The 15,786-nt window shown below is 31.7% G+C and overlaps 2 protein-coding genes across 2 annotated transcripts; one reads left to right on the top strand and one right to left on the bottom strand.

The window, feature by feature from the left end:
- Positions 1-1,528: 1,528 nt before the first annotated feature.
- LOC123213385 (eukaryotic translation initiation factor 3 subunit I-like) lies at positions 1,529-5,788 on the bottom strand. Its single transcript, XM_044632811.1, has 8 exons — positions 5,484-5,788; positions 5,178-5,393; positions 4,542-4,669; positions 4,171-4,290; positions 3,946-4,035; positions 2,782-2,868; positions 2,568-2,647; positions 1,529-1,832 (listed from the first exon to the last, which is right to left on the bottom strand). The coding sequence occupies exons 1-8, from the start codon at positions 5,665-5,667 to the stop codon at positions 1,757-1,759; spliced, it is 981 nt and encodes a 326-aa protein (XP_044488746.1). The 5' UTR covers positions 5,668-5,788; the 3' UTR covers positions 1,529-1,756.
- Positions 5,789-12,900: 7,112 nt separating this feature from the next.
- LOC123213443 (non-specific lipid transfer protein GPI-anchored 15-like) lies at positions 12,901-13,902 on the top strand. The gene is made up of 2 exons (XM_044632881.1): positions 12,901-13,326; positions 13,687-13,902. Exons 1-2 carry the CDS (start codon positions 12,987-12,989, stop codon positions 13,701-13,703), a joined length of 357 nt encoding a protein of 118 aa, XP_044488816.1. The 5' UTR covers positions 12,901-12,986; the 3' UTR covers positions 13,704-13,902.
- The last annotated feature ends 1,884 nt before the right edge of the window (positions 13,903-15,786 follow it).

Below are 15,786 nucleotides of genomic sequence, written 5' to 3'. Positions count from 1 at the left end.
TAAGGCACTATTCTAAACTCTTCTCCCTAATCAATTTGCACACTTTTGAAAGGTTGACCAAACTATTTTTCAACAAAGATGTGAAAATTCTAAAAAATCTGACTGACTTCAACCTTAGTTTTCAAAGGAAACAACCAAGTAAACTTGGTATAGTCATCTTAAAAATGAAGATAATATTTAAAAACTTTTTTAAAAGCCACAAGAGCAAGGTCCTATAAATCACTATAAATCAACTCTAATACTTTAGAAGCTTTAGAATTAGAGCTAGAAAATTGACTTTTCTTGTATTTTCCAAAATGACAATCTTCACGAAACTGAAAATTTGCAAAATCTGCACTAACTTGCATGGAATTGAAAACATTCCTCATAACTTTTTTACTGGGATGACCCAGCCTCTAATGCCGAAGAGAAATCTCAGTTTTATTCACTTGCAACCCAAAAACATTACAAACAGAGGATTCATCGACATGCATAGTTTTATTTGTAGTAAAATTAGAATCAGTACAGGAAGAAAAATCAAAAACAGTGTTTGTATTATAACCAACAGAATGAGGAACTGCACAGAGGTACTGGAGCTAATATAAACTATCTTTAAGTGTCCCTTGCAGTAACACCTCTTTGGTGTCCTTGTCCTTAACAAAACAACAATTACTTAGAAACTCAACAGTGACATTATTATCATCTGTAAACTTAGAACTACTTAAGAGATTTTTCGGGAATTTTAAAATGTTAGAGAGGGCAGTGGGTAAGAAAATGGAACCTTTGTGGGAAATTTTAAAATACTCGCCACTTCCAATATGAAGTTGTTGACAACCTGTTTAGTCCTCTTTGATAACAAGCTGCTCCATCTTGGAAGTAACATGATCTAAGGCTCCTGAGTCCATATACCAGCTTATGTCATCTACTTTGTGAGGAGCAGTCACCAATGTTTACAGACTAGCTCCTAATAACTGATCATTGTAAACAAATGTGACTAGCTAGCTGAGCAGTAGATTGTGTGAGAGATATTGCATTTTGATAAATTTTATAAAATGAATTAGTTAGATGAGTCTGAGGTGCAGAATACACCTGACGGTTCCGAGTATATGTAAAAGGTTGTGGCTGTAGCATAGCATGGCTATATTATGTGGTAAGAAGCTGGGTGTTAACATGAGTAGTGGGACTGTGATTAGTTGACTGCCAAGCATAAGACTGCATAACCCAAATAAGTGACATCAAACATGTAGTAACACCGCAGAATAACATGTCCAGGTTTACCACATAGCTGACATATAACCTTTGACTTATTACACAATCTTCCTCTATACCTTGGGATGGAAATCCTGGTTCAGACATTCCAGACCTGAATCCTCTGTGTTCCCCAGATCCTCCTGAGCCTAATAGATTTTTGACACTGCTAACTCTATCATCAATGATCAAATTTGTCAAGATTCAGATGTTGATAAGGTTTTGTAAAGGCCAGAAGAGCATAAAAAGATAGTAAAGAGTTCAAATGGAAGACAGTAAACTGTTAAACAAATGAGAAACATTTCCCGTGTCAACTTTCACATCAAATTGAGATTAAAAAAGTAAACTAATAGCAGTAAATTATTCATATACTGAATTCCAAATGCAGTTCTCAAAACATGCAACATTAAAACCCAGATTTATGTGCATTAATGTAAACTTCTACAAAACTGTGCTTCTTCCTACGGACAAACAACAATATTTCTTCCAGTTGTTGCAAGGCTTGATTCTTATATAAATGCTCCGAAATTTAGATCTTGATGTTGAAATAATCTGGGTCGAAGTGATGTAACCTAACATAACCATCTTCACCTCCACTCGAAAAACTGAATTATAAAACAAACTTCAATCAGTACCATTAAATTTCAATTCTAATCTGTCACTAAATGATTCAACATGTTTACAATAACTGGAAAATTTTCCAAGTGTAGAAGAATACTGTCATGTAACAACAATCTCCTAAAATGAATACAGGAGTACTTTTTTATTTCTAGACTGATGTAACAAAAGGGTAACTGGACTTGTTTTGACTTAGTTGAAACTATTAAAACTTCATTTTAATGATTTCACTAATGTCAAAGAATGTAGTTAGTGATCAGATGCCAGCTCAGCAGTTCAATATTTCATGCATCGGAATTTCTTCATGGGAAATGAGGACAATATTGTCGAATACTATATTCATCCAAAATAGCAACTAGCAAAATGAGATCAAACACATAAATTACACTGAAGTTAAGGTGGGTTGATTGAGGAAGCGAGCATGCAGTAATTTATGTCCATAACAGATTTAAATTAAACCAAAACCTAAACAATCCCTTCTTAGTACACAAATCAGAGATTTTATTTGAGAAACCAATTTTCTAACTTAACCTATGCACATATCATGAACAACCATGTTAACTCTACAAAGGATATACTTTACACACACACCCAAAAAAAAAAAATCTTGGTGAGCATTCAAGCTTCAAAAGTAATATAAGAAATGAGCAGAACTGCAAAGTTTACAAGCCTTTCCAAAACCAATTTGAAAAATAATTAACTGCAACAAATGAAAGCTATACCTTTTACCATCAGGATTGAAAGCTAGAGCATTTATGGGTCCAAAGTGCCCTTTCACACCTCCAATTTCTTCCAGAAGAATCTACAAATGCAAAATCAAAGCAAATAAAAAACTGACAATGTCAACACCACAGTTCAAAACAAGTAATCATCAACGGAAGTAATATTTATTGTAGTACTGTCAACAGGCTAAGCTACAATGAAACACATATTAACCTTGTCATAGAATTTGGCTTCAAACTTCCCAGCACGATGATCAGTTGTCGTGACAGCCGAAGCATCCTGACCACCTCCAAGCACCACCTGGAAGTACAACAATGGAAAAGTGGACTTGATCATCAGTTGAAAACATTCATTTTACGGAATAGAGCACACCAAAATTTCAGTAACAAGGCAGGTTAAAATTCGTAGCATAATGAAAAGGCTCTGAATCACCATTACTAAAAAATCTGTTTCCTTTAAGCTCTGTTGGATTAAAAATTTTGTGTTATATTCTTTATTTTAACTTTTATGTACCATTGATCTTATAGTAATTTCAATTTTGGCAATAAGAAACATGTAAACTCATGGAAAGAACAGATATAGAACAGAATCTATCAATCATACTTAAAGCATGATGCCAGCATACAAGCAACCCACAGTGACTAGACTAAATGAGCAGCAAATACAAATTGATGTAAAATAGTAACATGCACACAACACAAAAGTCCAAGAGCATTGCGACAAGAAATTTGTAAATACGAAGATTGCATTGCAAAAATACAAGCACACACATAGTGAGTGGGTTGGCCTCCCTAAATAAGCAGCAGTTAATGTAAAATATATTTGGCATTGAATGTTCCATTCAAGCACTCAGTAAAGTAAAATCTCTAATCTATATACCAAAGCTGACTTCTAGTTGCTCAAAGATTAAATTACCACTTAAAGATCCTCATCTAATATGGGAAAAAAGTTAATATTTGGACACCCTATCGGCTACTGTTTCTATAGAATTTTGAGATATTCCTTCATTAATTTTAGTCGAGAATCAGCAATCCCCTAAATCTACAGCTCTCTTTTCATTGGGGATGACTCTTAGGGGGCTGCTTTTGTAATTAGTTCTCCAGCCTCTAGTTAAGCCATTTTGTTCCTAGGGTCTTTGGTAGGCTACACTTTTTCTCATTCATCCTTTCCTGGACAATACTTCATATATACCTTTTAGTTTCTTGGTTAAATATACAATCTTTTCCTAGCCAAAGGAAAAAAGGAAGGATGAGCATAGTGATTCAAGAAATTGCACAAATTCCTTTTTGCTTGTAAAGAAATTGCAACATAACTAGCAAAGCTAAGACTACAGACTAATAGCATGAGTTTAGTAATTAGTATTCCGTTAATACATACATGATCAAGAAGTGGAGACATAGCAACAGCATTGACTGGACGCACTGTCACATAGGTCTTGATTAGAGTCAATGTTCTTGAATCCCAAAGCTAAAAACAAAAGAAAAGCTCATGTCAAATGATGTGACTAGTTAACTGAGATCAATTGAAGAAATAATCTCAAAAAAATAATAATAATAAATAAAGGAATTCCTTAGCCCTGCATGCATTCACACCAAAGATTACCTTAGCAGACTTATCAAGGGAACCAGTGAGAAAATGTGATCCATCTGCAGCTTTACAAAGAGATGTTATTGTCTTCTTATGACCAGATTCCTTGTCCGACTCTTTAAGCAGTTTTCCTGTCTGCCAGTTTGAAAGAGAATGAATGGCTAAAACTTAAACATCAACTCAATTGATCAATGGAATTGAAAAATGAAGCACAAAACTATGAGAAACAGTTGCAATGACAACTCATTAACTAAAGTAAATGTTTTTCAACAAGAACTCAAAGCTATGACACCTATTTTGCAAAGCTCAGTTCCAATCATGCTACAAATGCAACACTTTTGAACAAGAATTAGCCAAATCGATTCTGTATATAATGTAGCAAGTACCTCAGAATCCCAAATACGAATTATAGCATCTTCTCCACAACTTATGATAGTCTTGTTTAGTGGTCCCCAAACAGCTCTATTGATTCTCCCTTGAGGGCCTTTTAAAACGAGTACAGATTCCCCAGTCTCTGTAAAACAACAAGATAGGCAGAATTAACTTTACACAATGCTCAATTGTAACATTAAAAGCATCCTTCTAATAAAATGCCTGAGTACATATTTGATGAACCTAATAAGCTTCATATCACACCATCAAAACACTGACAGATCAAGCACTTGGAAAATAATAATAATCAACTAGGCGCTATAATCAAAAGTAGACGGTTGACCCTAGTTGATTAAAATAAGATAATAAGCAGTAAGGCTTCAACTTTCAAAAATAATAATATTATCATACCACAGAAAATGATACATCCAATCAATAATAAAAAGCCAGACTGAGCCTCCGGCCTTGGCATGTTCATATAAAAATTCCTAATACTAAACAACTATTAAATGCTTTCTACACAGTGAAACAAATTTCTCTGATTACTATGATCTCCCAACATTGTGCATATTATTGAACAGATAGAAAGATGCTGAAAATATAATTCAATGAACAACCCAACAGGAAAAAAAGCTAAGCAATAAACGTACGCTCAGAGGGGTCTCTGGCAATGCGTTTGACATGAATAGCGGAGGTCAATTCCATGAAAGGATCAGTGGTGATGACAGCAAGCTTATCACCAACAGCAAAGTCCACAGACCTCGCCGGAGAATCGAAATTAAAAGTGAACAACTGAGCTCCTGTTTGCACATTCCACAGCTTCGCCGTCTGGTCAGCACTCCCTGTAATAAGCCGCATCGAATCTCCTGCAGTTTAATTGGCGACGAAACATTACAACATTAATCCAACAAAAACACCACCAATTCATTTTAGAAGAAACTAGAGAGAAGACTTGCTTGTGATATCGCAGCACCAAACGGCGCCGTTGTGGCCGCGGTAGGTGCCGAGACGTTCGCCATTGTCGGCGAACCAGACGGTGGGATTGTGATCCTTGGCGCAAGAGAAAAGGAGATCACCGTCTTTGTTGTATTTAAGATAAGTTAAAGGCCTTTCATGACCTTTCATCAAAATTGGCCTCATGTTTCTTCTTCTTTCTTTTACTTCGCTTCAGCCCTGATTTTGATGTTAAATATCGATCTCACTCAACGCGAAGCCAAAGAGAAGAAGAAGGCAGCAACAGCAATGTTAGGGTTTTTGATGGAGAAAAGGGATGTAATACTGAGTTCGGCAATCACCGAATCGTCAAATCTGGGCCTGAGGGAGCTCACGTATTTTGGGCTTCCGAGGCCCATTTTTAATTATATTTAGATTAGACAGGCCATCATCAATTAAGCCTCGCTAATCGATGCAACAACAATTTAAACTATAAAATCAGACTGAATAATTTGAATCTTATAATTTAATCTGGTTTGTATTCAAAAACAATTTTGTTTGAGTTGAAAAACAATTTTGTTTGAGTTGAAAAAAAATTTTAAAAATGGTTTATAGTTTAAGTTAAGATTTGAGTGGTTTCCAAACCCGATCAAATTGTAAACTATTGTTTTATGTGTTTTTTTTTTAACAAATGGAACATATTTTACACATTTGGTATAAACTATAGTGCATTAAAGATATAAATGCTCTTTAACAACTTTTTTTCCTCAATTGAAGGAAGATGGAATGTCTATTCCATATAAATTGAGGTCAAAGAACGAGCACAATTTCATTTGCAAAGGATTTATCTTTCTAAAAGATTTAAAGTTGTTTACCAAGATCGAGCCCATTCCTTACAACAAACAGCCATTCCATTCCAAGAGTATCAAGAAGAACCTCAAAGCTTAGAATGCTTGTTCTTAAAAGTCATCAAACATCAAACAATTTCAACTAATCAAGGAGAGTTAGTTTCAAAGATCCAAACACCAGTTCCAAGTGCAAGAAGATAACAAATATAGCTCGTGAAGATAAAAAAAAGTCAAAGAACTTTTCAAAGAGTCAAAGACAAGTAACTATTGCAAGGGAAGGAACACTCATTCCACAGACTTTATAAAACAAATTCAGAAATCTTTTTAAAGTCAACATATCTATTCTCACTTATAATGAATAGCTTGCATTATTCAACAATTTTTCAAATATAAAAGTAAACATTTAAGACATATTCAACGTTAGAGATGCTTATGAGAAAGATAAGAAAGAAACTCTAAGTTCATGCACTCAAGATTATACAATGTCTCTAACCATTAGTCTATCTTGTTTTCAAACTTATATTCTTTGAGAGATTTGTGCAAAAATCATTTACTGTAAATCAGCCTAGTTAGAGGTATATTAAGTGTAGTCACTTTGTATTCAAACAAACTTAGGTGAAATCTTGACAGAACTATTTCAAAGGGTGAAATATCATATCAACTGATGTACAAATATTGGATAACTAGAGCACAACTATAACACCTTTTATAGTCCAATACCCTTTGAATATCCTCCTACTACGAACTCAAAGAATTCATGCTTGGATGGTGTGCAATGACAAATAACTATGCTCTTGCTTAAAACAAGTAGTTGGAACATCTATAATTTCTTTTAAAACATTACTTACAAATAGTTGTATAAAGACTTGATTACTTGTACTCAATATATGTGCATACACAAATTGAGATTTTATTATAAAATCATCAATTAATTCTTAAGACATTTAACATTCATATGGCGAAAGCATGCAAACCATTTTTTGTTTAATTATAATAATATAAAAACAACATCATGTAACAATTACGGGCTTATAAAAAACTTAAACTTAAACATTTAAGCTTTATTATCTTGTCTTCTCCTCTTATCAAGTCCAAACCCTTCGCATGAACCATATTCTGTTTGTTGCCTGTAAAACAATGAAAGGACAAAATTTGAGTGTCAAACACTCAGTAGGGTATCAATTACTTTTAACTTAAGATATACTCTATACCTACAATCAACTTGGTAGATACATATCTTTCTCGCTTATCTTTCTTAACCTTTTCTATTAAGATATGAAAAAACATGTTTCTTACTTTATATTTAGTTATGCGTAACTGGCTAACCACTAACAAAGGAAATAGATAAACTTTTGTTCGATTGGCTTCATTTGAGAATCTCATTACTTGTCTTTGCTAGCCAATCACATCCTAGTTCCAAAGCCTGACAACAAGTGGATGACATGAGTCAACTTCACAAACCTAAACAAGGCATATCCTAAAGACAACTTTTCCCTCTCAATAATCAACCAATTGGTTAGCACAACCTCTAAACATGGCATCAACCAACTATTTTATGGATATTATGATGGTTATCTAGTCCAAAATTTCATAAAAGGAGACCATTATCTGACTTTATTATTATCTCACAATCAAACTCAAATCCTAACCATTCATAACTTCAGTAACAACCCTCCAAGGTTAGATTCAAGGAGATTCATGGCCAAATAATTGTTTCTTTAACAAATTAGAGGTAAGTAGGAATCTTTTTATTTTAATAGACTTTGACTTGGATGATATGTGTTAATATATAAATGCATAGAGATTTATGGAACTTGATAATGCTTTATTAATGATTCATTGGATGGTTTTCATTAGACATGTTATGATTTATAATAGATCATGCATGATGACATTGTGAAATTGATATAGATAAAATCATGACCGTTATGAGTTAGGATATGTAAATTTAATGCTTTGATCTAATGGAATACTAAGTTTCCATGGATAAACCGAAAGTATATGATTATTCTGTAAACAATAGTTGAAAGATTAGATGTGAAATTATCATGAAAGTTTTTTAGTAAGATTATTAGAGTGAAGTTTTAATAGTTTCAACTAAGTCTAAATAAGTCCAGTTACCCTTTTGTTATATCAGTCTAGAAATAAAAAAGTACTCATGTATTCATTTTAGGAGATTGTTGTTACATGATAGTATTCTTCTACACTTGGAAAATTTTCCATTTACTGTAAACGTGTTGAATCATTTAATGATATATTAGAATTGAAATTTAATGGTATTGACTAAAGTTAGTTGAAAGATTATATTATCCTTAAACTCATGAACACCAGTTCCAACAGGTTTTTTCCATGAGTTTAAGGAGACGTTATGACTACTTGAGTGGTGATGCATGCCAAGTTAATATATGAAGTAAAGACATGAGTTATAAGTAAGAAAGTCATACGTTGTGTGATCCATGACTTAAGTATACATGAGACGAAAGCATAGACTAGCCATATGAGATGGTTAATAAAGGCTTAAGCATGAGTTTAAGATACATGAAAGTGTATCAAGTTTCCATGCATGAGATAAGATATAATGTACATTCAACATGTTTCTAAGATTATTAGGGTGTTAGAGTTTATGAAGAACTTATTCTCGTACTCATGTGTGTAGGACACAATCCTATCAGTTTTACAATTTTTATAAACACCCGTTAAAATATATTTTTTCATGAATCTTACAATATGTTTTTTAGAAGGTTGTTATGAGAGGACACATGTGAGATTCTTTACATACACGCCCGCAGTAGGACACCTGCAATAGAAGTGTTATGATAGTCCACTCATGTTTGGTGTGTATAGCATATAGGATTAGGAGAGTTGATATTACTCATGTAGTCATCGTACCAAATTCATGTTTCAACCTAGTCTGATCAACATAAACAGTTATAAATTTAGAAAATGTTTTATAAAAATGTTTTCGCCATATTTAAAAAATGTTTTACTTTATGCATTATATCTTATGTTATCATAGATAGAGATAACATATGTACCTTAGATAATAAGTTTATGACATAGCATATATAAGATGCTAATTAAGGTAAAAATAGAGAAAAGAAAGTAATTAGTAATTAGTGATCTCTTACCTACTAAGTGTTTAACACGTATCTCTTTCTTATTTATTTTGTAGCTAACATATTATTAGTGGTTGTTGAGATGTAGATCATGTCAACTAATAATGTAACGAGGGAATATACTTAAAGTTGTTATTTCCTTAATAATTTTCTTTGTTATGTTTTACCACAAAGTATGATATGGTTTATTGTTTATGATTGTTCATGGACATCTTTTGCATGCACAGTTTATGAATTATGTTGGATTATTATTGTTATTATTATAATGGATTTTTATAGAAAGATGTTGCTTTGAAGCCATTTATTTCCGCTTGAATAAGTTATTATGCATGCTTATTAGTTAATAAGTATAAATAGTCCATTCATATGGTAGTCCTCTAGAAAGGGGTGTTACAAGTCTATTAGGATAATATCTAGAGACAAAATTTTCATAAATTCTATGCCAAAACTATTGTTTTATACTTTAAATAAAAGTATCATAACCTCCTAAATCGCCAATCTGTCAACACTAATCAGTTTTCATGCACAAAACACAACATGAATAGATTAAATTCCTAAACCTATACCCCAAACAAAAAACACAACCCTAATTCATAAACATTTAAAATTCACAAAAAAAAAATTGAAAATACAACCAATAAATATTTTATAATAACTTTGAACCCATTACGAGGAAGTTTTAATGTGAAAAAATTAATTTTTGTCAAAATTTTTTTACTTCTGTCAAATTTTCAGGTTGGATATGATTCAATATCCTTACTAAAAACGTATATTATTCATGTTTAATTTATATTCATGTTTAATTCATGTATTAAACATGCAGTTTTGAATTTTTAAATCTAAAAAATATTAAACACATATTTTATATATTCCCGTATTAAACACATATTTTTGTCATTTTATACGTTTTTCGTTTTTATGAATTTTTCAAATACGAAAATATTTTTTACATTTTCAATTAATTATCATAATACCATAATTATACAAAGGCCAAAGGACTTATTCCCACACTAGATTTGGTATTCTCTCACAATAATACCCGTTAACTTTACAAAACCCAAAATCCCACCATCAAACGTTAAAATTGACAGAAATTGTTAGTGTGAAGGGTAATAAAGTAAATGCAAACTGAGTTGGATAAAACTTTAAACGAATACAAAATTCGTACTTATAAAAATATAATAAAATATTTGTTTATTTGTTAAAAAGTTACTGCAAAGAATTTAATGAGGCAGCAGGTTTTCAGATTTTATGTTTAAGTTAACTCCTTCCATTGTGACACGTGGACATTTAGTCTGTGTCAGTTGAAATTTTGGCATGTTGGACGAATTGAATCAGTAATTTTATGGAAACGAGTTGGTCTGGTGAAACTTGTGTTGAACACGTGTCTTACAGACCCAAAAACAGCCACTTTTTTTAAAAATCGGCGGCGCAATACAAGTAAATAAAATGTAGTTCCGGTTAGGTAGTATTAACGAGCAAAACATCTCAGGTCGATGGCTGGAAATTTTTGGACAAAAATCAACAGCTGATGGATCATTTTAATTGCTTTATCCAATAAAATTGAGACACTTGGAGGGTTTTTTTTGTCAGTTTACTCCGAAAGTTGAAAAATGTGGACGAATAAAAAATTTTTTATTCGTTTGATTGCGAATGAGGAAACACCACGTGTTTTAAAATTTAAACGAAAGTTAGAAGGACAAAATCAAGTCTTTTGGCTTTTCATTTTCCTTTCGATAGTCTTGCGAGACATGCTCTGAAAATTTTCAATTGTGAAACAATTACTAAACAGTTTGCGGTGACCGTTACGACGACGACAATAACTCAGATAATGTAAAAGAACTTTCTAGTGTGTTTTGTTCACTTCTTGTTCTTGGACAACTTACAATAACTTCAAAAACACCAACAACAATGATAGTGATTTCATCGTGTTGGTTTTAGTAACAACGATGACGAGGACTACACCAACCACAGTAGCAGTTTCATCAAGTTTTTTACGATTTAGGCTATATCGTGTGGGTTGTAGAAGCACAAATTTTACTCAGAAAAGTTATATATTTCTCTTGTTTTAGATATATTGTAAGATATTTTTCTTTTTGTTCTGTGTAATAGTCTTACTATTATGTGTAAAAATCTTATCTTGTATTTCCATGATGAGTTCGCACTGAATATAACAATTTGAGGATTGATTTGGCTATTTTATGGCAAAGGGTAAATTGATAATTTCAGTTGAATTAGTTAACTGATACAAATTAATATTTGATAACCGCAAAATTGTTATTTAAATTGAAGGGTATTTTGGTTATTCAATTGATTCAAGGTAAAATAGTCATTTAAATCATAGATTAAAAGAATCTGTTTAAGTTAACACCTGATGGGGGGAATTTTCTGTTTTCAAAAGTTATCAGATAGAAATTTGAGATAGCATCAAACTTTGGGTGGGCATAAGTCCTTTGGCCTTATACAAAACAAAAAATTCAATTTTTTATCATTCAAATTTTTAACGCGTATTTTGCATTTTCAACAACATTATAAAGGTGTCTCATAGATATTTCATATGTGTTTAATTTTTTTTGCTCAAATATCAACAAATCATAACATTTTAATAAAAAATTCATGAAATGATAATTTTTTATGATTGTGTCTCACCTACTCTGTTATGATTTGAAGAAAGTAAAATTGTTGAAGAGATGATAGAATAATATTTTACGTACAAATAAAAGATATTAATAAATATAAATAAACTGATATATATTAATATTTGTTTAAATGATTTTAAAATAAATATAAAATAAATAATTAAATTATATAGTTTGTTTATAGATGTTAATATCTATCGGTTGTACATATAATATTACTCGAATTTACAAAGATAAAAAATACATAAAAAAGTTAAAAAATATCGAATTATAACTATTATTTATAAGATTTATATCGCCAAAGCAAACTTGTCTATTGAAAAAAGGGTGAATTGTGAATATGAATCATGTTCGGTTGTTATTCAATCAACAGACGCAATATCATCTAGATTATTCTCTTTTATTTTCATTTTCTCTATGATAAATCCTCCATTAATCTCATTATACCAATTAGAAAACATTTATTTCTAATAGTCTTTTTATATTTACCTCTATAACCTATAGTTCTTTAAGCAAATATATTGCATAAGCCATACGCAATATGTGACACTACAAGCTTAGTGGAACGGACATTGAGACAAGACTCTCAAGTAGAATAATTGAAACCTTTGCATGCCTCAATTTATAGTTACGTGTTCACACCAATTTTTCTCACCACAAACAAATCAATTGCCCAAGTTCAAGCTAAAAACAACGAATCTAAAATGAATGTAATAATAACCTCTTGAATAAACAAACCCACAACCCATAAAATTCCTCCACGCTCCATTCCTCAACCACCACACTAGCCGACCAGAAGCACCCGACAAAATTCTCTCTCCCAAAGTTGCATTATTTATACTCCTGTGCTTTGGCTGCGAGAATTTAGTGCCGATCAGTGCTCTAGTGATTTGAAGTCGAGAGTGAAATTGGCATTATCAATCATGAGCTCTGACATGCGAGTGTCCATTGTGGCTTTGTTCTTGGTGGTGTTGGTGGGTTCAAAGGGGTTCGTTGATGGGGCTGGAGAGTGTGGCAGGACTCCGATTAGGTCGGCGGCGACTAGTTTGAGTCCATGTTTGAGTGCGGCCGGGAATGCAAAGGCTAGGGTTCCACCCCTTTGTTGCTCAAAAGTGGGTGCCTTGATCAAGACTGCACCAAAATGTCTTTGCGCAGTTTTGCTGTCTCCTTTGACAAAGCAGGCTGGAATCAACCCTGCCATTGCTATTACTATCCCCAAACGTTGCAACATTAAGAATAGGTCAGCTGGAAAGAAGTGTGGAAGTAAGTCCAAAATAAACTTTCCCATTTTATGTTTTCATTTTTCATTTGCATGGTGGAAAGTTAAACAAGCATTATTTAGGCTGCACCTACCTAATTGATTAATTATTGTATATATCTATTCATTTGTTATTTAAATGTTGGTCTTCTCAATGCTGCATATCTTCTGATCTTTCTTACTTTTTGTATAGGACATTGCCATAATGCCATTGGTCATTTTTTCTCGAATACCCAATTGAATAAAATCTATGTTCCAAATGCACTAGTGACTTCCCATATTTATTCTTAAAATGAAACTATTTCTAATTTCTAAGACAATGATTACCAAATTACTTAATTAAGTTTGAATGTTTTGTTTTGCAGAGTACACCGTCCCATGAGAGATGAGAACAAAAATAAAATAATCGAACGGTAGAAAAAAAGAATAAGAAATATTGTTATGATATGAGGTGGCGATAGCAAGTGATAAATAAATAGCCATGAAGGTCATTTGATGACCCATTTGGCCCCTTCAGTTGTTTCGTGTTTTTTGTTAAATTGATTGGGACTTTATAAGTAGTTAACTTACTTATGTTCTTAGTGCTTCGTCTTCTTCTCATCTTTCTTCTTTTTTACAATTCTTTTTTTCATTTCGATAAATTTGGTGTACACTGTACACAATACAAGCATAAACAATTTGATCTCTCTCTCTCCCTCTCTATATATATATATATGGTGGTGGACTCAAGATTTTTTTTCAAGGGCGTCTTCACAACTTCCAAAGTAAAGAGAGGAAAAAAATACAAGATCTAATATCCCGTTTAAATTAAATATAATCAATATTGTTTATATTAGTCATAATCTGAAAAAAAAAAAATTTATAAAAATTTAGAGTTTAATCACAATTCTAATACAAATAAAATACATAAAGGTATTTGAATTAAAATTACAAGAATTTGTCAATTTGCAAGATTTATAATTCCAAATTTAACCATCAAAATCAAAACTCAATCATCCAAATTAAAGGTTCACTCATCTGGTTGTGTACTAATCAAATAATTGAGTTAGAACAATAAACTTAAAGTTTTGAATATTTTAATATTAATTGTTTAAAGATAACAACAAGATGAAATGATATACCTAAAGATGTTGATTTTAACACTATTTTTTACTTTGACGTATTCTAAAAGCGTTCAATAAAATTTTCATTGTTAATTGTAGCAAAAACTTCATTTTCAATGTAAACCACCAAACAATTGATCATCCACTTGTCACTCATTCGATAACACAAACTATTCTTCATAAAATTTATTATATTTCTTTTAATTATTGCAATAGCAACAGACAAAACCATTGCTAATTTTTTAAGTAAGAAAATTTTATCGTAGGCAATATTATTCTTAAACTCAAAGATTTTTTTTCACAAGGTTGACAATATTATCAAAATGACTGAAATTGGCATTGGTGTTATCATCCTCATAATAGTTTTCAAGTTGATCATCAAGTAATCAAATATGATGTTGAGGAAAATCGACAAGATAGAACATTGCAAATTCAAGTAATTTGTCTTTGTTAAATATAGTAAAAGAGTTACTTAAATCAAGAGATGTCATATACTGAAGCAACCTCACATTTACTTCATCAAAATAATTATTGAGTTCTTCTTGAATATTATCTAAAATGTATACATCAACTTTATCTTATAATGATGTTTATTTGTAACTTATGCAATCCCTTGTGTTGTCCTCCCAAAGTTATCTTTCATATTTTCTGGGATTGCTATGTCATTATTTTTGCACAAATCAAAGTTTTTTTTCACCAAGATGTCTAAACAAGTGTCTTCTTTTCTCATTTTATACAACCAACCTTTTGAAATTTGTACAAGTTGTATAATATTAAGAAAATATTGATTTTTTTTTATAATGCTTGTGATAGTTTATTTGTGATTTCCAATAAATTTTCATAAAAATAACAAAAAAAGAACAAATTCAAAATTCTCCATGATTCGTAATAGACTTCTTGCTTGATTTTTGTTTTGCCAATTGTCTACTTCAATTTCAATCACCCTGAGTATGTCAACAACATAAGAAAATAAGTTTATAGCACTATGAATTGTCTTTATGTGTGAATCCCAACATATGTCTCCTAGTTATTTAATAGGACATTCTTGATTCAAACCTCATTTCACTATTAGATTTGAAAGATATCACATATTCATATTCTTTATTTAGTGGAAGATCTCTATGCTTGCAAGATGCCACTATGGTGTTTGATAATACTGAGAGAGATTGGAAAAATTGACCCAATGTTGAATGGTTACTCAAAACTTTGATTATTGCTAGTTGGAGTTGATAGAAAAACAATAAATGTAGAAAACTAATTTATTTTCTATCAATATCAAACTCTTCAAGCCATTAAATTCACCCTTCATATTGTTTGCTCCATCATACCCTTGCCCCTTAAACTTGTTAAACTCAACCCATG

This window comes from Mangifera indica, chromosome 4 (assembly GCF_011075055.1).
Source record: "Mangifera indica cultivar Alphonso chromosome 4, CATAS_Mindica_2.1, whole genome shotgun sequence".
In the NCBI taxonomy this organism is placed as follows: Eukaryota; Viridiplantae; Streptophyta; class Magnoliopsida; order Sapindales; family Anacardiaceae; genus Mangifera; species Mangifera indica.
The sequence above is the reverse complement of the archived record's forward strand: the minus strand, read 5'-3'. Positions and strand labels throughout refer to the sequence as shown.

Excerpts from the sequence above, each read along its gene's own strand:
- LOC123213385 (XM_044632811.1), bottom strand. The coding sequence starts at position 5,667 with ATGAGGCCAATTTTGATGAAAGGTCATGAAAGGCCTTTAACTTATCTT. Across the intron at positions 4,291-4,541 it reads TTCGTATTTGGGATTCTGAG|ACAGGAAAACTGCTTAAAGA; the intron begins GTACTTGCTACA and ends TCAAACTGGCAG. Across the intron at positions 2,648-2,781 it reads AAGCCAAATTCTATGACAAG|ATTCTTCTGGAAGAAATTGG; the intron begins GTTAATATGTGT and ends TTGCATTTGTAG.
- LOC123213443 (XM_044632881.1), top strand. The coding sequence starts at position 12,987 with ATGAGCTCTGACATGCGAGTGTCCATTGTGGCTTTGTTCTTGGTGGTG.